The sequence below is a fragment of the Lynx canadensis genome, chromosome B1, assembly GCF_007474595.2.
Source record: "Lynx canadensis isolate LIC74 chromosome B1, mLynCan4.pri.v2, whole genome shotgun sequence".
NCBI classification, from domain to species: domain Eukaryota; kingdom Metazoa; phylum Chordata; class Mammalia; order Carnivora; family Felidae; genus Lynx; species Lynx canadensis.
The window spans coordinates 134,502,963-134,529,438 of record NC_044306.2 but is presented as its reverse complement, the minus strand read 5'-3'; the positions used below and the strand labels follow the sequence as shown (position 1 = coordinate 134,529,438).

The 26,476-nt window shown below is 35.6% G+C and overlaps 1 protein-coding gene across 8 annotated transcripts in view; it reads left to right on the top strand.

Moving 5' to 3' along the window:
• Positions 1 to 26,476, top strand: part of PTPN13 (protein tyrosine phosphatase non-receptor type 13) — a 186,119-nt gene that overhangs the window by 84,215 nt on the left and 75,428 nt on the right. For 6 of the 8 annotated variants that reach the window (XM_032592941.1, XM_032592944.1, XM_032592943.1 and 3 more), the window contains 10 exons: positions 450 to 543; positions 7,272 to 7,494; positions 10,614 to 10,688; positions 10,817 to 10,991; positions 13,218 to 13,371; positions 13,894 to 14,032; positions 15,424 to 15,576; positions 18,476 to 18,658; positions 21,372 to 21,534; positions 25,952 to 26,369. In XM_032592941.1, coding sequence (XP_032448832.1) covers positions 450 to 543; positions 7,272 to 7,494; positions 10,614 to 10,688; positions 10,817 to 10,991; positions 13,218 to 13,371; positions 13,894 to 14,032; positions 15,424 to 15,576; positions 18,476 to 18,658; positions 21,372 to 21,534; positions 25,952 to 26,369 — 1,777 coding nt within the window. The remainder of the gene's footprint in view (positions 1 to 449; positions 544 to 7,271; positions 7,495 to 10,613; positions 10,689 to 10,816; positions 10,992 to 13,217; positions 13,372 to 13,893; positions 14,033 to 15,423; positions 15,577 to 18,475; positions 18,659 to 21,371; positions 21,535 to 25,951; positions 26,370 to 26,476) is intronic. The other 2 variants (XM_032592946.1, XM_032592945.1) reach the window with 1 other exon arrangement.

The following is a 26,476-nucleotide window of genomic DNA, read 5'->3' as shown; positions in this document are numbered from 1 at the left end:
GTTTCAGATTCTGTATCTCCCTCTCTCTGACCCTCCTCCGTTCATGCTCTGTCTCTCTCTGTCTCAAAAATAAATAAACGTTAAAAAAAAATTTTTTTTAAATCCATGAATGTTCTTCTTATTCAGTAGTGTTAAGATATAAGGTATCAAAAGAATAATTTTATATGAAATTTAAAAATTATAAAAAAGCTGCCAGTTACTCATTTTAACAGTATTATAGGAACTTAATAGCAGTTTCATCAAATAACAATATAGTCATTTTCATAATAGGAAATAATTCACTGTCTTCAAAAATAACTTACCTCTGAAGAGTTTAATGACATTATATCATTAATTTGGTGGTATGAATATAATTTGTAAAAATTATCTTATGTATCTGCTCAGTGTTTTAGTTTTAAATAAGTTACTTTATATTTTTATTACCTGTGTTATTTTTTTTCATTCTTTAGTACGAAAAAGTGAAGCTTCAAAAAGGTTTGAGTCCAACAGTGGTCTCCCAGGGCTGGATGAAACCCCAGGTCAAGGCCCATCACAGAGACCAAGGTATGTGATAGGAAAAATAGTAATATATTTCCAGTGACACGTGGGTTTTTTTTCTTTGTTAGAATCAAGGAGAATTTTTGAAAATTATCCTTTTTTCTTTATTTTCTCCATTTTCCCTTTCCCTCCTCTTTTTAATTCTTGGAAATTCATTTAATTATGTGAAAGACATTGTAGTAGTTTGAGTTGTTGCATCTTTTAAAATTAGAATTGGCTCTGATTATTTATAGTCTGTGTTTGAAATTAAAATTGTTAATATGAATATAAAATCATTTATTAACAGGAAGTTCAGAAGGCATGGCATTAAGCATCTGTGAGAAGATAGTAAACCTTGATTTCTAAGACAATAATTTCTCTTTTGAAAGGTTGAATAGGCTCCACAAGCAGATTTTCAGAGAGTATTATTTGTTGAATGAATAATGAATAGGTTACTACTAAATAACCTATTATGTAAAAAGTTAATTATTCACTACATATTTACTGGCTTACAAGAGGTTAACTTGTGTTTTTTTGTTTTTGTTTTTGTTTTTAACTTGTGTTTTTTTTTAAGCCCAGTTTGGGCTGTTTAGAGTTTATTTTCATACTGAAATGGTTGACTTTCTAATAAGGTGTTAGGTATTATTCATGTGTTGGGCTTAGGGTGGTAGTATCATAGCTGTATATTGATTTACTTTGTTTAAAGCAAAAAGTGTCAAACCAGTAGTGAATATATTGTTGTGTATCCTTTTCACATGTGCACAGTTCCCTTACATGAATAAAGCATATTGTTAATGTTAAACATTAATTTGAAATTTATAAAAAGGTTGCTTTAGAATTTACTTATAAACCATACAAATTCTTTTAAATTTGATATCTCAGTTTGTTTAGTTCAAGTGCCACCATATACAAAAGAATCATTTGGAGATTAACAGAAACTTGCCCGTAAGCTAATTAATTCTGGTAGACACTGTTTCACACCCGTAAACTATTAATAGACCAGGTAACCCTAGCCATGTGATTAAAGCAGACAATTTATCTAGGGTTTAGAATCCAAGCAATTAATTACATTGCACTAAAGTAATTCCTTTCAGCATTCCATTTTTTATTAAATTTATGTCTTTTTCTCTTCTCTCTTACGCTTTTTTGAGATAGTCCATGATACTTTATTTACTTTGAGGAAAGCTCTAATAAGTATTCATTTACCTAAAGCTGTGTTATATTTGCATAATAGCATTTTATATTAATAAGACCCCATTGTGGTGAGACCCTGACTTAGTAATTTTGAACAAAGAGGTAAGAGACAAAAAGATTTATGTTTGGTATTATACATTTTCTTAAAGACACAAAAGCATTTGGAGATGAACAGCAGTAAGATGCAAATATTGAAATGCACTAAGCTCTATGATGAATTGAGGGAGTCACTCCTATCTATATATTTAATTTGGAGAAAATTTATATTAATAGTATGATGCCCTTTAGGTTGATGAAAAGCATGAGTAAAGATAACAACTGGAGAATTATTAAGCTTATGATTTAAAAATTAATTGCTTTTATAGTTCATTTGTTAGTTATTTAAAAATATATTCCTCCAAATAAAATTAAGTCATTTTGTGAGCCTTATTTCAATTTTCTTGGTGAGTTACCTCAAAAGATTATGAGAGAACCTTAGTTCTGACTGATTTTATTTTTAGGGGATATTAATTTTAAGACCACTTTAGCTTATAAAATTGTGTTCTAATGATAAACTATCTTTTAGTTCATACTTTAAGAGGAGAAAAAAACTCCATGTAACATCCATAGCATCTCCATTAGATGAAAACATAATAAAAAATATTTCAAGAAGTAGATTGTTAAGTCTGTATATATTAAACTTGATGTAATATGCTAAACTCAACTTCTTTTAGACAAGTCTCACCCTCTTTTTCTGCCCACAGGAAAACACATTAACTAAAATACTCTAAATTCCTTATTCAAGCACAGAATTTTCTGAATGTATACAAAGGTTTCTGATAACATCCTTAGCATGCTGGCACACAATTAGGAGGTCCTGTTTTGTTCTTTAGGTCATATATTTGTGAGGTCTATAAATAGTATTGTATTTTGACATGTTGCATGCTTCTTTATAAAAATTTCCATTCCCTTTAGCTAGAATTAAATGGAAAAACAGATCCAGGCAGTCTATTGATTTGTATCGTAAAGGGTGGGGGGAAATTAACAGGAAACTATGAGTCAGATGCAGCAGAATGAGTAATTTTTTGATTCTGAGTTATCAAAAGTGTCTTTCAGTGACCAAAAAGGATATTCAAAGCTATTTTCCAAAGAACATCTCTAAGTTTTTTCTGTGTTAACTTACAAAGTTCAGTTTATACGTAGTACAATTCCCATGGCTTCTGAACCTATTTACTTGACAAGGTAGCCTGTTTTTCTGACTTAAAACAACCTGTTTATTCATTCCTAAATGATCCAGATTTTCTTAGTTTTATTGTTTTGTTTGCTTTGTCTTTATTTTTGTTTTATTTTGGGTTTGTTGTTGTTGTTGTTTTTGGTTTTGGTTTTTTCTTTTTTTTGGTCTCAAACTTTTTAGCCTTTATAGAAACTTCAACCAGATATTGTGTTGAGAGAGATTAAATGATAATTACTCATTTTGGCTACCTGTTTGTAGCTGTGGTATAAAATAATTTGAACAAGAAGGCCAATATAGTTGATGAAAATAACAGGTGTGAGTTAAAATGTCTAGATTCAAATTCTTATTATTATACTTGACCCCCTTAAGTGAGAGAGCCATAATATTATATTCTGTCATTTGCTCAAGAAATGATTCCTGTGAACCTACCATGTACTAGCAACTTTTAGGTACTGGAGATAAAGCCATGAACAAGACCATAAAAAAAAAAAAATCAGATAATGATGGTGCTTTGAAGAAAAATAAAGTATGCTAAGGGGATAGAGAGTGCACATAGAAGGAAACCATAAACAAAATGAAAAGTCAACCTATTGAATGGGAGAAAATATTTATATGAAAATATCTGATAAGGGATCATAGCTAAAATATAAAGAAATTATACAACTCAACCCTCCCCCCAAAAAAAGCCAAATAATCCAATTTAAAAACCACAGTGCATATCATCTCATACCTGTTAGAATGGCTAAAATCAAAAAGATAAGAAACAAGCATTGGCGAGGATATAGAGAAAAAGGAATCCTCAGGCACAGTTGCTAAGAATGTAAAATGGTGCAACCACTGTGGAAAACAGTGTGGAGGTTCCTCAAAAAATTAAAAAGGAACTATCATATGATTCAATAATTCCACTAGTGGATATGTACCCAAAGAAAATTAAAATATCAAATTTAAAAACATATATGCACCTGTATGTTTATTGCAACATTATTTATAATAGCCAAGATGGAAGCAACCCAAGTGCCCATCAGTAGATGAATAGGTAAAGAAAACACACTCTCTCTCTCTATCTCTCATACACACACACACACACACACACACACACACACACAATGAAATATTACTCAGCCATAAAAGAGAATGAGATCTTGCCATTTGCAACAACATGGATGGACCTAGAGGGTATTATGCTGAGTGAAATAAGAGAAAGACAGATACCATATGATTTCACTTACATATGGAATCTAAAAATCAAAACAAATGAACAAACACAAACAGACTTACTAATCAACAAACTGTTAATTGCCAAAGTGGGAAGGGATGAAGGAGGATTAGATAAAGAGGATTAAAAGGTATGGTCTTCCAGTTATAAAATAAATAAGTCACAGAAATGAAAAATACAGCATTGGGAATATACTTAGGAATATTGTAATAATGTTGTATGGTGATGACACTTAATGTGGTAAGATTGAATATTATAGAATTGTCACATCACTATGTTGTTCACCTGAAACTAATAAAGCACTGTATATCAACTACACTTTTATAATTTAAAAAATTGTTTAAGGGAGAGCAGATACGTGCAAGCGGGGGAGGGCAAAGGGAGGAAGAAAGAGAATTTTAAGCAGGCTCCAACACCCAGCATGAGCCTGACACGTGGGACTCCATCTCACAACCATGAGATCATGACCTCTGCCGAAATCAACAGTTGAATGCTTAACCACTGAGCCACCCAGGTGCCCCAATAATAAAATTTTTTTTCATTAAAAAATTCATTAAAAAAAAAAAAAACAACAAAGAGAAGGCAGGCTAAAAGGATAGAGAGTGCAGGGGTGTGATGTCCAAGTTCTGTTTTACATAGCTTGGGCAATTAGAGAAGTCCTCTCCAAAGGGTTACATTTGAAGAGAAAACTATTTTAAGGGACAGTGTGAACTATGCAGATATCAGGAGGCAGAGGGTTCCTTCCAGACAAAAGAAATTACAAAAGTAGAGGCCTTGAGGAAGCAGAGGTATGGGAGATGTGTTGCATGTTAGACTATTAGAGGAATACAGGAAGGACAGTGTGGGTGCAGCAGGATGAGTGAAGGGGGCAGAGTGGGTGGTAACCAGGACCCAAATCATGTCAGACCTCAAGAAACTTAGGTGAATACTTTAGATGTTATTCTAAGTTTAATGGGATGCCATTGGATGGCTTGAAAGCCTAGATTAATTTACATTTTAATGGGATTACTCTGTTTTGTTCTGTGAAGAACAGATTAGAGCAAGAGACCAGTTAGGCAGTGATAGTAGTACATTTGGATGGATACAGCACAGACTAGTATGTTGGTGATAGAGAAGACTCAGATATAGATATTTTCAAGGTTCTGCCTACAGGATTTGCTACTCAGTTGGACATGGGATTTGCAAGATAGAGGAATCAAGAATGATTCCCAGTTGTGTTGTAAGCAACCAGTTTGAAAAAAGGTTCAACATGGGGGAAAAAATATCAAGAATCTGGTTCGAGACATATTAACCTAAGGATGGATATTAACATCCAAGTAAAACACTCACGTAGGCAAGTAGAATTAGAATTCAGAGGAGAGACTGGGTTATAGGAAAATATAAAGTAATTAAGGCCATGTAATTAGATGAGATCATGTAGGTATGGAGTATATATGGAGACTTGGAAAATCTGGAGGGCTGAGGGCTGTTGTAGTCTAACACTAGATTATAAACGAGGGAGGAGCCAGCAAAAGAGACTAAGGAGGAAGAGCCACTAAAGTAGAAGGAGAATAAAAAGAGCATGGACTTCCCAATGGGAAATGTTTTAAGAATTGGAAGGACTAAGCAACTATATCTTTTGGCACTTAGAAGTCAAGTAAAATGAAAATTGATAACTATCTTTTGGCTTTGACAGCAGAGGTCAGTCATTTTTGTGAACAGCTTCGGTGGAATAGTAGGGACTAAAACCATTGGTTTGAGTCTAAGAGACTGGCAGATGAAGTAGAGATAAAGCTTAAATAATTTGAAGAGATTTACTCTAAAAGACAGCAGGAAAAAAAATGGGATAGAGTCCAAAAGGGGTTGTAGAACCAAAGGAGGATTTTCTGTTCTGAGTAGGAAATAGTATATCATTTTTGTATACTAATGAAAATAACATAGTGTACAATGCATGTGAGGGGATAATTGCAGGAGCAAAGTCTTTGAGTAGGAGAGGGGGTGGAATTTTATGCACAGTAGAGGTATTGGGCCCATGTGAGTGTGCAGGAGATCCATCGTTGTAACAGAAGAGAAGGCAGAATACATGGACGTAGATGTGGAAAGTTTGGTGGTAGAAGGATGAGGAAGTTATTTCCTGATTGCTTCTTATTTCACCAAGACAACTGGGGAAAGGTCATCAGTAGAGAAGGAGAGAGTATTTGAGCTTTGAAAAGAAAAGGGAAGGAAGAAGATATAAAATAGTTCTCTAAGAAAATGAGTTACCAGGCAGTGCTGAGAGCCCAATGAGATCAGTCAGCATGGTTCTGCAGTTTCAGGAGAGTTGAGATTGTTTGCAAAGGGGTGATTTTAATAATGGGCTTTGGAATTCAAGCAGGATAAGGGCAAAGAGATAACAGAAAGTGATGGAGTCAATGAATTATTTGAAGAAGGTATTCGAAGTAGTGAGCTAAAAAGAAAAAGAAAAAAGACAAAAAAAGAAGGGATTATATGGAGAGGCCATTGGAGGATAGAAATAGACAGTTATTGTTTATAGGCAGCATGACCATGGAAGTAGATGGCTGGCAGAAGTGGAGGAGGCCAGAGTACTGGAGGACTTCTCAGTCTATGTGACACCACCTTAAATGATGACAGGAGCACTGGTGGAGAAGAGGACTGAGTCAGGCACTTAAATCTTTAATGAATAAGGGAGTGTTGATCAATAGGACAATAAATATCTACAGCAAAGCAGAGCAGTGGATTGAGTGATTTCATAGCATGTACTTCAGGGAGGCTGGGGGCTATTGTAGGTCAACAAGGGTCAGGAAGCTGATACAAGAATTAAGGGGAATCTCTATCCCATCTCCAGGCCCAGTGGTACATACAAGACTCTAAGAATAAAACAGCCCCATCTGAAGAGAATCGCAGTGGAAGCAGTGTTCAGAGGATGCTAGAATGTTCAGAGAAGAGGTGGAACATATAGATCTATCCAGTGAAAATGGGACAGCATACTATATCGATACATTAAAAAAGTAGGATTGAAATGTTACTGCACGGGTTCTTCTGAGATGACAAAATCTGTGTAAATTCTTGATATCTTACTTAACATGTTTTTTTTTTCTTGATTAGACTTAAAATAATTATTTTCTTCCCAACCCTTTTCTCTTTTCTATATAGTAGACAATATGAAACACCCCTTGAAGGCAACTTAATTAATCAAGAGATTATGCTAAAACGGCAAGAAGAAGAAATGATGCAGCTGCAAGCCAGAATGGCCCTTAGACAGTCTCGGTTGAGCCTGTATCCAGGAGACACAATCAAAGCCTCCATGCTTGACATCAGCAGGGATCCCTTAAGAGAAATGGCCCTTGAAACAGCCATGACCCAAAGAAAACTGAGGGTAAGTTAATTCTCAGATTACTGCATTTAAACTTGGTCTCACAGGCTCTTAAAAATTGAGAACAAACTGAGGGTTGATGGGGGGTGGGAGGGAGTGGTGGGTGGGTGATGGGTATTTAAGAGGGCATTTTTTGGGATGAGCACTGGGTGTTGTATGGAAATCAATTTGACAATAAATTTCATTTAAAAAAAATTAAATAAAATTAAATAAATAAATAAATAAATAAAATTTATTTATGGAAAAAAAATAAAAAAATAAACTTGGTCTCACAGGGAAATATTATGCAAAATACTTTTTAAATTCTATAGGTGTCCTAAAGTTGCCTGTAGATGAAATTGAAATCCCATATTAATCTATTAGTGTTAAATATCATATTGGTTGATATTAAATATTTAGCTGTTTTCATGATTTCATTTTTAGAATAACATTAAATGGATTTATAATAACTGTGTATTTTAAAAGTATATTCATGATCCTTAAAGTCACCTAGATTTATTCAGCAATGTAGGAGATTATCTTTTAATATTAAGAAATCTATTATCCCACAAACCAAGATCAGGAACAGAGAACTAAATGTTGGTTCAGAAGCTCAAGAATGTTATCAAGTGCATTCAACCTTTCTGCTCTGCCATTTTCAGAATTTTGATAGCAATTTATTTTGTAGTCAAAAGATGACCACATTAGCTCCAAGTATCATATCTTTATATTACAATATTCAAAGACAAAAGGAACAAATCTGCATCTTGTATCAGTGGAGGATTTTTTAAATGTTCAGTTAGTTTATATTTTTCTTTCAACATATGTCCTATATAATTTTATAAACATAAGCTCAAAATGAACAATTCTCTCATGTAAAATATCTTGAACATTTAACATCTTCTATAATATTATTGTTAATGGTTGTAAAATACTCCATTATGTGCCTTTATCATATACGGTGATTTCTTCAATCAGTTTCCAGTTATTGGACATGAAAAATATTTCTAATTTGTTGTTGTTGCTATTGTAAGCAACGCTCTGATGAACATCCCTTTAGCTAAATCTTTGCAGGTAATTTCCTCCAAATAGAATAGCCAAGTCAAAGGCCAACACCTTTTAGGACATTTGATATGTATTGTCGAATTGCCCCTCAAAAAGTTTGTACCAATTTATGCTTCCTGTGATCATGCCTTTTCGCGATATTCTTACCTACTCTGGATACTGTCATTTTTTTATCATCATAAATTTGATAGGTGAGGCAGTATCTTTTTTTGTATTGTTCCTTCACAAATAACTCTTCAAACATGAAATAAATAGTAGTAAAAGTAATAAAATCTAGAGTGAATTTTTTCTTTTTAGCTCTGCACAAAGTGTGTTACCCCATTCTGTTTTGTTTTTTGTTGCTTGTTTCAAAGAATTGTCTTTAAAGCACATTTGTATGCCCTAGAGTTGAGAGAATTCAAATTTCTGTCATAGTTTTCTAAGGAGAAGAAATAGTATTGGGTAAAAATTGCATTGAACCACACATTCGAAGACTTGGTTTCTATTGCTAATAATGCTGTTAAATGACTTTAGGTCAATTTTTAAACCAGTTTGTGCCTTACTCATGCTAATTTTTAGAATGTGGAATTGGGTCATACTTTATAAGATATTGTCTAATTTTAAAGTTATTAGATTCTAATAAAACATAACTGAATTTATTTTAAGCTGAAAGGAAGAAACTCAATGAGGTCTCATCAATTTATGATTAGAACCAATACCTTTGTCAAAAGTAAGCACTAGGCAGAATATTGTACAATTTAGTTGGGTCTCCAATAATTAAAGGCATGCATAAAGCATAAAGAGCACATATATATATATATATATATATATATATATATATATGCATATATAGAGCATAAAGAGCACACACACACACACACACACACATATATGTGTGTGTGTGTGTGTGTGTATGCACAGTTCTAATGCAGAACTGTGGCTCACTAGAGATTCATAAATGGTATTCTTTCCCTTTAATTTTTTTCTATTACTTTTGGTACAGACACACTTTAACTTGTTTATATACTGTTGCCTTAGTTGATCTGTATTAGATTCTGTGTTTCCCACGGCAGACCATTTTCATCTTTTCTGCTCTACTTCTATTCTCGTTTAAAATGTGGCCTACCAATTGGTTCGTTGAGTATTAACAGGCACTTAATGTTAAAGTTTTACTTAAATGGTATCTGTCACATGTTCCACACTTGGTTAATTGGATAGAATTCCCACACCATGAAACCAAAGAAGAAACCAAAAAAAAAAAAAAAAAAAAAAACAATAAAACTCTGGTAACCTTCATTAGTGCAAACACATGCATGTGCATTAACGCGAGCACACATGCATGCACACACACCACCTGTTGTCTTTGGCCTCAAGATAGCCCTTGCCCATTTGGACATAAGCTTTCAGTCTATTCTGAATCCTGCTCCCATCTAGAGTTTAAGTTATTTCCTCAACCAGTTATCCACTCTTGGCAAAACTTCTAGATATACAAGAGGTAAAGGAAAAGACTAGATTAAAAAGCAGTAAATGCAGTGTGTGGACTCCACTTTTGTCTCCCCCATCTCCCCCATCTTCTGAGACAATGTTTTCTCACTAGAGGCAGCAGTTGGGGACAAAGACTGATGCCTTAATATCCCTAGTTGTCACTATTTAGACAAAAAGAAAAAAGACACAGTGTCACAGTGTTCCAAAAACATGATTACGAATAGATATGTATATTTTGTAATTACAAAGTACATGTTGTCCTTTAACTGTGATTTGTTTTAGAATACCTTAAATATCACTCTCTAAAACAAATGAAACTGTGTTCAATCACTTGACACATTAGCAGTACTAAACCGAATCCTTATCATGAACTTGATAACTGTATTACATCGGTAATTAAGACTACCACTGTGTTTGAGCATCTGAGTTTATCTAAAGGCCAAAAAAAGAAAAACTTATAAAACAGTATGAAGCAAGGCTTTACATTTGACATCACTGTCGAAGATGAAACTGAGGAAGAACTTCTGTTTATATTATTATTGTATTATTTTCCCTTTAAGGAAAGCACTAGAGTAAATGGTAAATACTGTTCATTCTACCTGTGTGATTTGCAGAATTTCTTTGGCCCCGAGTTTGTGAAAATGACGATTGAACCCTTTATATCTTTGGATTTGCCACGATCTATCCTTGTAAGTAATAAAACCAATTTGTGTAACTCTTAGTATTTTCCATAATGACTGTTTTAAAAAACAGTTAAAATTCTTATAATATTCATTTTAATAGATGTCCTTCCTTTTTTTTTTTTTTTCAATTGTAGACCAAGAAAGGGAAGAATGAAGATAACCGAAGAAAAGTAAACATAATGCTTCTGAGTGGGCAGAGACTGGAACTGACTTGTGATACCAAAACTATATGTAAAGATGTGTTTGATATGGTTGTGGCCCACATTGGCTTAGTGGAACATCATTTGTTTGCTTTAGCTACCCTCAGAGGTACCAAGATATTTTAAGTTCAGGGTGTAGTATAGAAACTTGGCAACAAGCTGACTTCCATACCTGTTATTGCCCAACTTGTTTTGGGAAATATTAACTACATGAACATGTCAGCATTGAGAAGTAGGAGTTAGGAACTCCCTTCTCCTAATTAGGTTCACTGTTTTAATAGCTGTATCTTGTAGCGTCTTCTATACCTGACCATGAAGATTTTCCTTTAGCTCTCACTATACAAAAGTGGATTTTAATTATTCTGTTTTGGGGACCATTATATATGTCAATTGCCTACATATGTACTCTAGAAATTAAGTATCCTGCTAATCTGAATTTGAATATATAGCAGGATCCTGTTTCTGAATCCCCACTCACATCAACTTCTTCAGCCTACTATCCAAAAAGAAATATACAGTGTCTTTTTTAAATGTTTTCAGTACATGACTGCAAATGAGTCATTTTACATATTTTTTAAGCTTTATGTGCACTGAACTTTGAAACATTCACAGTGAGCTCAGAGCACAGCTTCAGTAGAAACCACTCCTATTGGGTCGCCTGGGTGGCTCAGTCTTGAGCATCCAGCTTCGGCTCAGATTGTGATCTCACAGTTCATGAGTTCAAGCCCCACAGTAGGGCTCGCTGCTATCAGTATGGAGCCTGCTTTGGATCCTCTGTCCCCGCGGTGCCCCCTCTGCTCCTCCCCTGCTTGCACTCTCTCTCTCAAAAAATAAAACATTTAGGGGTGCCTGGGTGGCTCATTCGGTTAAGCATCCAACTCTTGGTTTTGGCTCAGGTTATGATCTCACAGTTTCATGGGTTCGAGCCCCTCATCCTGCTCTGCACTGATGGTGTAGAGCCTGCTTGGAATTCTCTCTCTCCCTCTCTTTCTCTCTCTCTCTCTCTCTCTCTCTGCCCCTCCCCCACTCACACTGTCTGTGTTTCTCAAAATAAATAAACTTAATTTAAAAAAAAAATTTTTTTTTAAAAGAAACCATTCCTATTTATCAGTTCGAATTTCCATAGCTGCTGCTTGCTTTGGAGTTGGGCTTTTTTTTTTTTTTTTCAACGTTTATTTATTTTTGGGACAGAGAGAGACAGAGCATGAATGGGGGAGGGGCAGAGAGAGGGAGACACAGAATCGGAAACAGGCTCCAGGCTCCGAGCCATCAGCCCAGAGCCCGACGCGGAGCTCGAACTCACGGACCGCGAGATCATGACCTGGCTGAAGTTGGATGCTTAACCGACTGCGCCACCCAGGCGCCCCTTGGAGTTGGGCTTTAATAAATGCTTCTTTAATAAATCATTATATTTATAAGTCACTCTTTAATATTTTAGATTCCTATTTACCTCAAAATTTCACTTAGCTTAGACAACAGAGTACTATAAATTACAATTAAGGATAAAATTATCCTGAAACCCTACAAGATCAGGATAATGTCTTCTTTGTCACAAAAGAAATGTTTTCTTCAACTTAGTTTTTGAATTCTTGTTTCTTAAAAACTAATAATTCACTTGGTAGAGTCATCCAATAAATATTCAATTAGTGCCTACTAATGTTCTGTCACTTTACTAGTTGTAATTTTGGACTAATCAGGTGACACCATTCACATGAATAATTAACCAGAATTTCTATTTATAATACATTAATTTCTTAAACATTCTGGACAAGTCAGATTTTATTGGATAATTTTTACTTGGAAAATCAATAATATTTAAATGAATTAAAAATAGAAATAAAATGATGAGTATTGTTTCTCCTAGGTTTCGGTTGGAAGCTCAATAATAATAAATAATAGCTAATATTTATTGAATGCCTACCATATGCCACGTGTTTTACCAAGTGGTTTATATACGTTAGGTCACTTGTTCCCTACAGCAATGCTAGAAAGCAGGAATTTGCACTATCCTGATTTTACAGACAAGAAAATTGATGTCTAGAAAGGTTAAATAATTTATTGAGCGTCCCGCAGATAGTAAATGATGTAGTGGTGTTGAATCCAGTTCTGTCTGCCCATAGAGCCCTCATTCTGACAAGACAGAGCCCTAGCATCTTGCCCCCATCCACATGGAGTGCCTCAGAGCTCCTTGCCATACTCCTTAGAAATCCGGTTTTATTCTCGTGTGAAACTGTCTTGTGCAAGTCTGATAAAAAAGAAAAAAAAAACCTGACGGAATCAGAAGAAAACATTAAAGTATTTTATTATATCTGAATGTTTTCTCTTTCTGTTTTAGATAATGAATATTTCTTTGTTGATCCTGATTTAAAATTAACCAAAGTGGCCCCAGAGGGATGGAAAGAAGAACCAAAGAAAAAGAGCAAAGCCACTGTTAATTTTACTTTGTTTTTCCGGATTAAATTTTTCATGGATGATGTTACTCTCATACAGTGAGTACACAAGAGTTTCTGTCTTTCTCTTTTTGGTGCCTAGTCTTTTGACCATTTAGTTTACTTCTACTGAATTATTTGATTCTGACCAATGATAATGTTATTATCATAAAAGGAATATTTCCTTCAACATAGTTTATTAAATTCTTGTGCCTTAAAAGCTAAATAATAGGGGCACCTGGGTGTCTCAGTTAGTTAAGCTTCTGGCTCTTGATTTTGGCTCGGGTCATGATCTTATGGTCATGAGATCGAGCCCCTTGTTGGACTCCATGCTCACAGCACAGCCTGCTTGGGATTCTCTCTCTCCCTGTCTCTCTGCCCTTCACCTGCTCATGCGCTCTCTCTCTCTCTCTCTCTCTCTCTCTCTCTCTCTCTCTCTGTCCCCAAATAAATAAATAAACATTTTTTTAAAAAAGCTTAATAATAAACCATCTTGGGAACTAAATTTATAGGCCAATAATAAAAACCACCTTAGATTCAAGATAAAGTTTACATGTTTTCTGCGTGCATTTATTGTTCTAGACATACTCTGACCTGTCATCAGTATTATCTTCAGCTCCGAAAGGATATCTTGGAGGAAAGGGTGCACTGTGATGATGAGACTTCTTTATTGCTGGCATCCTTGGCTCTCCAGGCTGAGTATGGAGATTATCAACCAGAGGTAGGATTTGCTTTTCTCCAGGGCCACCTTTTTATTAATACTTTTATCCTCAACATAATTAAGAACTGAACCTAGTTCATGTGTTTGCTATTTAGATCTGGAGATTTTTAAGGCTAGTTTGGTACCTCAAAGTGACCAGGTTCCCTGCATACATTTGTATATAAAATCATACAGCATAGGGGCGCCTGGATGGCTCAGTCGGTTAAGTGTCTGACTTCGGCTCAGGTCATGATCTCACAGTTTGTGGGTTCCAGCCCCACGTCAGGCTCTGTGCCTGGAGCCTGCTTCGATTCTGTGTCTTCCTCTCTCTCTGCCCCTCCCCTGCTCACACTCTGTCTCTCTCTCTCAAAAATAAACATAAAAATTTTTTTTAAAAAATCACACATTGTAGCTTTCCTTTTTTTTTTTTTTTTTTTTTTTTTTCCTCCTATGTAAAATTTCCTGTTTCAAGTTTCAGGATATCTTCTCCCAATTTCTAATTAATAGATACTAGGCACAGGGTTACCAGCCTAATCTAGATCTAAGGGGTCTTCTGCCTTCCACATGGATCCATGCAGCGATAGCCTGAGAACCTGACAGAGCTCACAGTGCAGAGAACAGATGTTCACAGCCAATTATTCCAGAAAAAAGTGGATCTCAGAGGAAGCAAGGGCAAGAGTCTGCCACTCAAGTAGCATCCTTCATAACATTAACCCTGACTGTAGTAACATTTGCCCCTTGTTGTCTGTCTCCTTAAGCTTGCTAATCAGTTCAATCATTTTACCTCAAAATGAAAGACAAAGAGTGATGCATTCCCTCTAAAACTCCTCAGGGAGAAGTCTAAATAAAAGTGTCTTACCTCAGGACGCCTGGGTGGCTCCATCCTTTGGGCGTCTGACTTCGGCTCAGGTCATGATCTCACAGATCACAAGTTTGAGCTCCATGTTGGGCTCTGTGCTGACAGCTCGGAGCCTAGAACCAGCTTCAGATTCAATCTCTGACTCTCTGCACCTCCCTGCTCTCTCTCTTTCTCACTCTCTCTCAAAATATAAATAAACAAAAAAAAAAATTTTTTTTTTTTTTTGGTGTCTTACCTCTCAGTTTAGGCAAGAACTTTAAGATAGGACAAAGAAGGGAAACAGAATTGCTTATAAAAACATTCTCTTGGGGCACCTGGGTGGTTCAGTTGGTTAGGTGACCAACTTCGGCTCAGGTCATGATCTCACAGTTTGTGAGTTTGAGCCCCGCATCGGGCTCTGTGCTGAAAGCTTAGAGCCTAGAGCCTGCTTCAGATTCTGTGTCTCCCCCTCTCTCTACCCCTCCCCTGCTCATGCTCTGTGTCTCTGTCTCTCTCTATCTCTCTATAATAAATAAATGTTACAAAAAAATTTTTTTTTAATTTTCTTTTCCAGGTTCATGGTGTGTCTTATTTTAGACTAGAACATTATTTGCCTCCCAGAGTGATGGAGAAACTTGATTTATCCTATGTTAAAGAAGAGTTACCCAAATTACATAATACCTATGTGGGAGCTTCTGAAAAAGAGACAGAGTTAGAATTTTTAAAGGTAAGTATGTAAGATTACAAATGATAAACTTTGTATCTTTTTCAAAGTAAGCAAGAAATATTGGAGGGCATATATCTAAAAGCTCATTTGCCAATAGCTGGATACTATTCATTATCTCATGTCACTTATTCCTGACTAAAACCATGATATTTTAGTTGTCTTGTAAAAGAGAGAACTGAAGCACAAAGAGGAAATGTAATGTTCCCAAGTCGATGGCTGGTATGTAGGGTGAAACAGTGATTTGAACCCATATCTATCTGGCTATGGATTCTTTGCTTTTATTCCATTCCATACTCAAAACACATTATAAACATATCAAGAAGCATTATAAAGTAACAACTGAATTTTGTGACTGACTGGATATAGGATTCTTGTTCATATTGATTCTAGAATTACTGGCTTTTTTTTTCTTAAAAGGCTTAAAACTCAATTATGTCTTCTAAAAATGGTCTTTCAACTAACATCTAATAATTCACATAATGGAGGGGGGCCAGAAAAAAACTGACTTATGATTCTAGTTCTGCCACCAGCTTTCTTTGAGACCTCAGACAAATAGTGCGTTTGTGATCAGGAAAGATAGTACTATGTTAACTTCCAATAAGAATAGCAAGTATAGTATTCTGTTGAAAAGAGAAACTTTCAGAACATTCTCCTGGTTCACCTCCCTAGCGTGTAACAGTATTCCTTCCATTTGCTGCTCCTTATTGGAGGGAGCCAAGTTTCCCAGCCCTAGAAGTGTCTATGAAAGGATTTCACTCACAGACTTACACCAGCTTTAATCTAGAGTTTATGGTATGAAAGACAAGGTGGTTTGTTTTGTTTGAGTCAACATTTAAAGGCATTAAATTACATAGTTATATTTTCCCTTGGTCATTACATTTTTATACTTGTAGGACATAAATATCAAATTCTGTCATTTTTTATTAGCAAAGGTAGAAAGCAGATTAGCACAGTGGTAAGAATTTGTATGGGAATTTCTAGTCAGAGAGTCTTGCACTTGAGTTCTTGTTTCAACCAGCTGTGTGAACTTGGACAATCTGTTTAACCTTTCGGAGCATTAGCTTTCTCTGTGTAAGTAGTGTGCATAATGCATCAGTAGGTTGCCCTACTCCTAATAATGTATTCTGTTACTCTGTTCTCTGTAACTTCAGCATCTTTCTTCTAACCTGAGGTTTTTTAAATCTCATTAATACACCTTTCTAAAGTTACACTTCTGCTATATATTGCATTACCTTTGAAAAACTTTTATCTTTCTGCAAATATGCTTTATTGAGGCATAATTGACATACAATAAAATTTATAACTTTTGAGTGTTCAGTAAATTTTGAGAAATATATATAGTTTAAGAAATATATATATACCACCATCTGTATAATCATGATGAAGAACAAGGATTAGCAAACTGTGGCTTGCTTATTTTGTAAATAAAGTTTTATCAGAACTTGGCCATGCTCATTTGTTTCCATATTGCCTATCTGCTTTCGCACTACAACAGCAGAGTTGAGTAGTTACAGCAGAAATCGTATGACACCTCCCCCAAAAGCCTAAAGTATTTACTATCTGGCCCTTTATATTTTTTTTAATTATTTATTTAAGTAATCTCTACACTCAGGATGGGGTTGAACTCACACCCCTGAGATCAAGAATCATATGATATGCTCTTTGGACTGAGCCAGGCAGGTGCCCCATATCTGGCCCTTCAAAGAAAAGGTTTTACCCACCCCTGATATAACACATTTCCAATACCAAAAAGTGTCTTCATGTCCCTTTACAGTCAGTCCACTTCCCCCACCCCCACTGCAGCCCTTGGCAACTACTGATCTGCTTTCTATCACCATAGTTTTTTCTTGTCTAGAATTTCATATAAAGAATTATATATTATGTAGTCTTCTGTATCTGGCTCTTCTCACTTAGAATAATACTTCTGAGATTCATCCATAGTATGGTGTGTATCAGTAAGGTTTTTTTTCTTTTCTTTCTTTCCTTTTTTTTTTTTTTTTATTGCTGGGTAGTTTTCCTTTGTACTACACTTTCATCAGTTGATGGATATAGAGCTGCTATAAACTTTCAAATACACATTTTTATGTGAACATATGGTTTATATTTCTTCTGAGTAACCACCTAGTAGTAGGGTTGCTGGGATCTATGGTAAGTGTATGTTTAACTTTATAAGAAAGTGTCAAATGTTCTAAGGTGGTTGTCCAACTTCATGTATTACCAGCCGTGTGTGAAATTTCTAGTTGTTCCGCATCCTCAAAATTCTTGGTATGTTCAGTCCTTTACACTTTAACTATTGAAATAGGTAAGTAATGGTATATCATTGTGGTTTTAATTTATATTTCCCTAATTACTTTCATGTTGAGCATCTTTTCATTATTTGCCATTCATATATCTTTTTTGTTGAAGTGTCTAATAAAATATTTTGCCCCTTTTTGTATCTGGTTAAGTGTCTCCTTATCGCTGAGAAGTACCTGTTTTTTTTAATATGTTCTGGATGCAGTTGCTTTATATATATATCTCCTAGTCGGTGGCTTGCCTTTATATTTTATCATTGACTTTTGAAGAGTAAAATTTTCAGTTTACCAATTCTTCCTTCTAAGATTCATGTTTTTTATGTCCCATTAAAGATATCTTTGTCAAACCCACACCCACAAAGATTTTCTAAGCTTTACAGCTTTAGCTGCTATATTTAGGTCTGTGATCCATTTGGGGTTAATTTTCATATACTGGGTGTAGTAAGGGTCAAGATTCATTTTCTTGCATGTGAATATCTATTTGATTCAGCACATTTGTTGAAAAAAACTGTTCTTTCCATGTTAAACTAGGATGGTACAACTTCTGTATCTGTATGCCACCATTTACTAAGGTGCATTGCTATGGTATGGTATTGTTCCCACAGGTCTGTCAAAGGCTGACAGAATATGGAGTTCATTTTCATCGAGTGCACCCTGAGAAAAAGTCACAAACTGGAATATTGCTTGGAGTCTGTTCTAAAGGTGTCCTTGTGTTTGAGGTTCACAATGGAGTTCGCACATTGGTCCTTCGCTTTCCATGGAGGGAAACCAAGAAGATTTCTTTTTCCGTATGTCCATTTTAACCCCTTTTCATTATATTTTAAAATAGGTGTTGTCAATTTCAAATGTAACATATTAGTTGATTTTCCTTAAGTAAACTCTACATCCTTCTATCCAGTAGGGCTAATACATTTTAATACTATTTACTCTCCTTTCTTAATTGTAGGAAGTATTATTAGGATTTTATTTGGTTTTAGTTTTCTCAGGAAGTAATTTTTAAAAGAATAGTATACATTCCTAGCTGGTTACATGCTCAGTTAACTTTAGTTAAATTACAACCAAGTTGACTTTTCTGTTAATTCAGAACTTATTCTAGCATACTAACTTCTCACATGGAGAAGCTCCTCTAATATATTTAAAATAAATAATTACTTTAACCCTAGTAAATTTTATCTAGCTCAATGTTGGGTCCATCACAACAACTGTTTTTGAACCTTAGCAGTCCAGAAATGTATTGGATTTTATGAACTAAAGGACTTTTTTTTTTTTTAATGTCCCAGGACTTTCTGCAAATTTAAGTTTTAGTGTATACTTCCTGTGATGATAACACTTTTAGAATATCATGTTTATGAAAGATAGTGAGCTGTAAAGGCATATTTTGATTTTGGAAATTGTTGTGGAGTATCTGAACATTGAAATGCAATTGGGAAGCCCCAGAGATGAATCAAAAATTATGTTGAGGTATTTGTTTTCCTAATGGTATTCCGGGTCCACTGACATCTCGAATTCATACTTGGGATGAAATAGGGTCTCACTAGTACAAGGGTTATAAGGATACCAGTCTCAAAGTCCCAACTCACTCTGGTTAATCTTCAACCTAGAGACCTTTTGAAATCAGTTCTAGACTTGATGGTTAGCTGGTTGGTTTTCTGTGAAACTCTGAGATACACTAAGATTACCAGATAATAATGTGTTCTCTCAGGAAAGCCCAGACATTCTCATGTTCCCAAGATAGTCAAGACCAGGAAATTACCAGGGTATAATGTACATTCCCCAATGGAAATGCTGGCAGCACAAATATCTGGAGGAAACCTTAGATTAATTAAATACAAATCTAATTTTGACCAGTTTAGAAAAGGCAACAAATCAAATAAATTGTCTAGCATATAGCTCTCTGTTGTTTGCCAAGCTATCACACCAGCCCCGCTATATATAGAACTGGCTGTGATTAGCTCATATTTAAAGATCTCCAGTAATGGAGAATAGACCACATTCCCAAGCAGACTGATCCTTGTGTTTAGCAAAACTTGTTTATCCTAAAGTTCCTTCTCCAACACAGAGCTCTCTTTTTAACCCTCCTTTTTTTTCCCCACTAGCCTCTGGGGAGCTGGAAAAGTCACCCTTTGCCCTTCTCATCTCTCACAATTGAATTCCCTGGGGCACATTTCTTGTCCAGTCTATCAGTAAACACTTAGAATCAATTATTTTTATGATTTGTTTGAAACCTGTTACTATTTGAATAGTTACTAGGTGTATCACTGATAGTCAAGATACTAATTTGGTGCTACTGTGTCTTTAACTACCCTTTAATACTCCCTGATTTCCTTTTTTTAGCAAAGAGAGAACAGGGTCCCAGAGATTTCATTGGCAACACATCCAGCTAGAATTTAATGATCTCATTTTGTTCTTATTGCATTGATTACATATTTTTAATAGCTGGACTCTATTTATGGCAAGTGGTACTAGTTTTCTATTTATAGCTGTGATACAAAGCTTAAATGAATTTATGTAAATAAGCAAAGTCAATTTTAAAATTTATGAATAAACAAGACCAGAAATTATGAAGAAGCCACCTGCATGATTGAAGTTTGAGTAATACTCTGTTATTGTGTCATTTGTTAGCCTTACCAAATTTGACTTTCCCATGCCTGCTTCTCCATTTGAAGACAAGGGACATGAATAGGGAAAATAATTTGCACAGTAGAAGCAACCAAGAGCTAGAGTAGAGTCTAACTGGACATAAGCAATTCTCCAGAGACATTATTCTTAGATCCCTGGCATGCTGAATGTTAATCTTTTAAGATATACGGATCACCTGCAAGCCTCACCACAGAGGTTGCAACATTTCAGATGCCTGTTAAGCAGGAGACATCATTTTTCAAGAAATATATGAGAGATAACACTAATTGGTGGTTCTCCTGTTTCCCCTGAATTTGAATGCAAGAATCACTCTAACTCTAAATATCGATTTATTTTATCTCTCATCCCAGCAGCCATGTTACCCAGTGCCTCTCCATTCCCACATGTTAGCTTCTCCCAATTTCCATCCCAGCCTACAGGCCACCAAGATTCTTCTTGGTAGAATCACAGCTCTTATATATTAATAAATCAATTTTTGCCGAACTTCATTTTCTTACCCAAGAAGAACATATTTCCGTGACGTCTTTTTCAAACAGCTTTGGTATTTGTCAACATTGTAGTAAACTCAAAATGTTAATAATCTCATTAAGGGTAATTTTTCCCTTGCCAATAGCCGGACACTGTCTGATCTAGGCTACAATTTCTGAAAGTGACAAATAATATTAATTTCATTTATTTCCTGAATCTGTAATAATAACAGGGTTATATTTTTCCATATTTATGTTAGAGGCAGGTCAAGGAATACTCCTGCCTCGTGGGAAATAAAAATAATATCTCTACTTATTAATTGCTGTTTACAGAATTTAGTCATAAGGTGATAGGAAAACATCCTAATTATTAATACCCCTGATTACATTGCAGAAAAAGAAAATCACCTTGCAGAACACATCAGATGGAATAAAACATGCCTTCCAGACAGACAACAGTAAGGTGTGCCAGTACCTGCTGCATTTGTGCTCTTCCCAGCACAAGTTCCAGCTGCAGATGCGAGCGAGACAGAGCAACCAAGACGCCCAAGATATGGGTAAGGACAAGCAAATTGGGTCAGATGATCAGGATATGTGCTTGATTTTTGCCACAGATTTTAAAAGAATTTCCATGTTGAGGATGAAAGTTAGACTAAGTCAAGTTTATAAAGGTGCCACAGATGAAGCCAAGATTTCAACTTCATGTTCATTTTGAAAACAGTGACCCAAAACTGTCAGGTAGTACCTGTTGAAATGTTTATTTTGTGCTTATCATTAGGCTAACTGATGTAAGTATTACATTTGGGTCACAGTCGCTACCCATAGTAAAGTTACGTGCTATTTGGGAAGGTAAGACCAACATACACAAAACAATAGTACACAATAGAGGGTCAAGGTTTTAATAACAGGTTACATCATACAGACTACATGATCTACACTGTAAGAACAGAGGGAGGTCAGAGGCCAGAATACTCCAGTGGTGGCAATGGAACTGGAATTTGAAGGACAAAAATAAGTAGGTTAAAGGTAAATGGCAGGGCTTTCCAGGTGAGGGAAAAAACCTGGGAAACAGGGCAGGGAGCAGGGGGAGTATGCACCCAAGACAGTGAAGTGACATACCATAACAGTTAAGGGTGGCAGATTTCCCACGTGTTAGTTTTACTTGAGTGTGTCCTTCTTCAGAGACTGAGGTCAATAACCACCATACACAGTGTAAATGCTCAGGAGAGTGGTTTCAGTTCCTTTTGAAAAGGAACCATCAGAAGGAACTAGTTCAGCTATGAAAAAAATATCTGTCAGAAATGAAATATTGAAAGCTTACTCTGTAAGACCACATGTACAGATTAAAGTTACACAAAACCTAGTTGTGCATAGTAAATTCTTATAGTTTTCTGTGAAATATTCTGAAGAATTTGATTTTTAAATTTAACGGAATGGCACTGGTGACCTTGTGCGGCAGAGAGAGTCCTATAAATCCTGTATCCAAACTTTCTCATATCCTGAAACCCTACAAAAAGTGTGTTCCCTATGGGATCAGACTGGGGTGATGGCATCCTATGTATAGATGTTTCTCAGCCTTTCAGAGCCAAGATGGTAGGGGCTGTATACTTATTAAAAATGAAGATTCCAAAAACCTACCTGAAACTTGGTGAATCATCATATTTGGGTGTTGGGTCTCTGGAATCTGCATTTTAACAGGCTTTCCTCAGTAATGATTTTTATGCATGCTAAAATATGGTGATTACTGCTGTAATGTAATCTAATTATTCCTTTTCTTTCCCTACTTTGCTCTGCTAGAAAAATCGTATGCTCTTACATATTTTACAAGTGCAGTGAAATATCAAACTTGTTAGAGCTATCAGTTTTCCTACCTGGACTAATATTCTATTCAATACAAACGAAAATTGAACAGTTGAAGGTTGCACCATTACAGATGTGGTATAATGTGCTGTAATGAAAAAAATCTGAAGACAAAACTACAAAGTTAGCCCTTCATCCTCCACATTCCTTATACTGAAAAACAATATAGTATAGGAGTTAAGAGCATGAACTGTGGAGCCAGACCACCAGCATACAAACCTCACTCCATTACTTACAAGCTCTGAAGCCTTGGGCAGGCACTTAAACTCTCTGCCTTAGTTCCCTGTCTGTAAAGTGATTATCATAATGGTAATACCTACATCATGAGATTGTTGTAAAGATGAAATGAATTCATACATGTAAGCACCTTAAAGGTGCCTGACACAGAGTAAGTATTGAATAATATTATTGTTATCATCACCATCATCAACATTGTTTTACCACTACTACCACTGATGGAAGCAGTAATCATAGCAGCAGTATAATGACCCCTTATGAAAGGAACTGACTTCTTGGAGTCTCAGTTTCCTCATCCATGAAATAGGAATGCCCTGTGTAACTCACAGGTTTGCACCGAGGAACACAACAGCTGTGTATCATTGAACTCCTATGTTAAAGCACTTTAAAACAGTATTATCTACATCTTATCCTAGATTTTGTTAAACCTTCAAAAGAATTATTTTTTGCTTAAAATGGCTTAAAAGTAACTACCTGCCTACTTAACTATTAGTACTAAACAAGTGAAAACAACTGGTAATATCTGTAGGAGGCTGGTGGGCTAACAAATGTATGTTACTTCTTTTGCATCATAGAATGTTGGTGCTAGAACCTTAGAGGCCATTAAGTCAAACTTCTACTGACAAGGAAACAGGTTCACAACATAGTGTCTCACCTAACTTCAAAAAGGCCAAACGAGGCTGGAACCCTGGTATCTTAATTTCTATTTGATGAGTTTTCATCAAATAGAATCAACTTCATACATAGAATGAAATTAATAATCATTTATTGAGCACTTAACTACTTGTAAGATATCATGCTGGGTGCTGTGGGATAACAAAAATAAATGAACTCCCTCTCCCCAGAAGAGCATACAGTTAAGTTGACAGCGTAAGGGAATACAAAAGGGTACAAGGGACTGAAACAATAGCACAAGCAGAGATGAGGTAATGTGGATTGCAGAATCAGTGCGGAACTAGCAAGCCTTTGAGTTCACATCTGAAACATTAGTATTAGGATGTAGGCTCATTCCAATGTCCTTTCCAATCCTGGAAGTCCATATTGGAGTCCTTTCTAGGTGAAAGGGATTAAGGACAGACCAGATAAATGAATAGTTTATGCTTCCATCCAATGAATATATACAGTATTTTAAGTCCTACCCAGGAGTAGGCTATGAATGGAATTGAATAGCATAAGCTTTGATATGTTTACAAAACAGACTGTCCCTATTTCTCCCAAAATTTGGTGTACATTTTCCTTATGGGTGAAGAAATCTGTTGGGTGTAAAAGCATTTCCTGGTAGTTGAATCTGTGTAAGACTCAGTTTTGTATCTTTGATTACAGTGTGCTCTCAAAGCAAAAATAATAGATATAGATATAGATTATAGATATAGATATAGATATAAATAATATTACTTGCTCTAATAAAACTGTTATTTTAAGCTAAAAAGTTTATTCTGGGAATTTTTAAGCCAATATCTTATTTTTATTCTCATGTTTTAACTTGGTGTCCACTCCTATGTCAGAGAAAGAACGGTGAATTTTCCTGTTAACAAGGAGATTGTCTAAACTTCATTCTGATGCATATTAAAAACCTTAAGTGTTTTCCTATCTGTTTAGGCCTGAGGTGAAATATTAATTATTAATCTTCCTAGGAATTAGAAGATAAATGAAACAGAGTCCAAAGATCTAAGTTAGCAACATTTGACAATTGTTTTTTTAAAGGAAGTTGTTGTAGCTGTTTTACATAGTGGTCAAACCAGAGTCCTTATAGAGTGTAACACAGGGTTGGTATTTTCCATGGGGACACCAAACAGGGTGCATTGTAATGTGAATTACTAGTTCATGAACAACTGAAGCATGTGAAATTTTGTGCTCCTGGCCCTTTATTTACATGAAAGAATTTTGATGCTAAAATTCTGTGATACAATGCTCTTTCATTAATAGCCTCAAATGGTCAAGTACTGCCATGACATTGGCTCTCACAAAATAGAATAACCAAGCACTTGTTATAAAGTATCTCTAAATTTAGCCTCTGCAAGACTTTAGATGTGTATTTCGGAGTGAAAGGAATTTAAACATAAAGAGAACCCCAGCTCCTTCATCATGTTAATAAAAAGAAACCAAAAAAGAAAGAAGGCAAATAATACCTGATTCTCCCATGCCCCCTGAGCCTCACTTAAATCACAAAAAATCAACGAAGTGGGGAAGGTGAGATTGGCATAGTAATGAAATAACAAAAAAATAATTTTCTGTAAAAGCTTTTTTTTTTCTTTGTGGTAAAATTTTATTGAGGTATATATAATTCACATCCTATATAGTTCACCCACTTAAAGTGTACAATTCAGTAGTTTTTAGTATATTCACAGACTTGTGCAACTATCACCACAATCCGCCATAAGCTTTTAAAAATCTAATAACCAAGAACTTTTTCTCTGAGCAAAATTCTCCTATGCATAGCTTCTTTTTCAGGCATGATCTCACTATGTCAGTCGTCCAGGCTTCATCTCTCCCTCTCCCCATCCTTGGCTTGCTGATATTTTAGCAGAGACACTACTAGGGTTGAACATTTCCATGCCAAATGTTGTTGTCATTTTTAACTGAAACCCGAAATTGGGAATGTGGAGTCAGCAAGCCCAAAGCCCAGACAGTATTAGATGCACAAGTTTCGTTAGATGGAGTAGGAAGAGCTACAGGGATGGAAAGATGGTTTGAAAACCAGGATCTTCTAGCCTCCTTTTTCAAATCCTTGATTGCCACAACTGGAAAGCCACTGCTTACCTTGGCAATCAAAACAATTAAAAAAAAACTGCATGCTGTATTTTATTTATTGAAATAACTCTTCTCATAAAGGTACTCGGTGTTTCCATCGTGTAAAGCCCTCCTATTTCCTTGTAGAGAGAGCTTCGTTTAGGAGCCTGAACCTCCAAGCAGAGTCCGTTAGAGGATTTAATATGGGACGAGCAATCAGCACTGGCAGTCTGGCCAGCAGCACCCTGAACAAACTTGCCCTTCGACCTCTGTCCGTTCAAGCTGAGATTCTGAAGAGGTTATCCTGCTCAGAGCTGTCGCTTTACCAGCCATTGCAAAACAGTGCAAAAGAGAAGAGTGACAAAGCTTCCTGGGAGGAAAAGCCTAGAGGGATGAGTAAATCATACCACGATCTCAGTCAGGCCTCTCTCTATCCTCATCGGAAAAATGTCATTGTTAACATGGAATCCCCACCACAAACCATTGCGGAGTTGGTAGGAAAACCATTACACCAGATGGCGAGATCTGATACAGAATCTTTGGCAGGATTCACAAAACTTAATAAGTAAGAACATGATTACCCAACTACGTCTTTGTAAATTCTACATTTCATACATTTGTTTTTGTTTTGACGTTTTATTATTTTCACCATATCTTTTTACATTGACACAT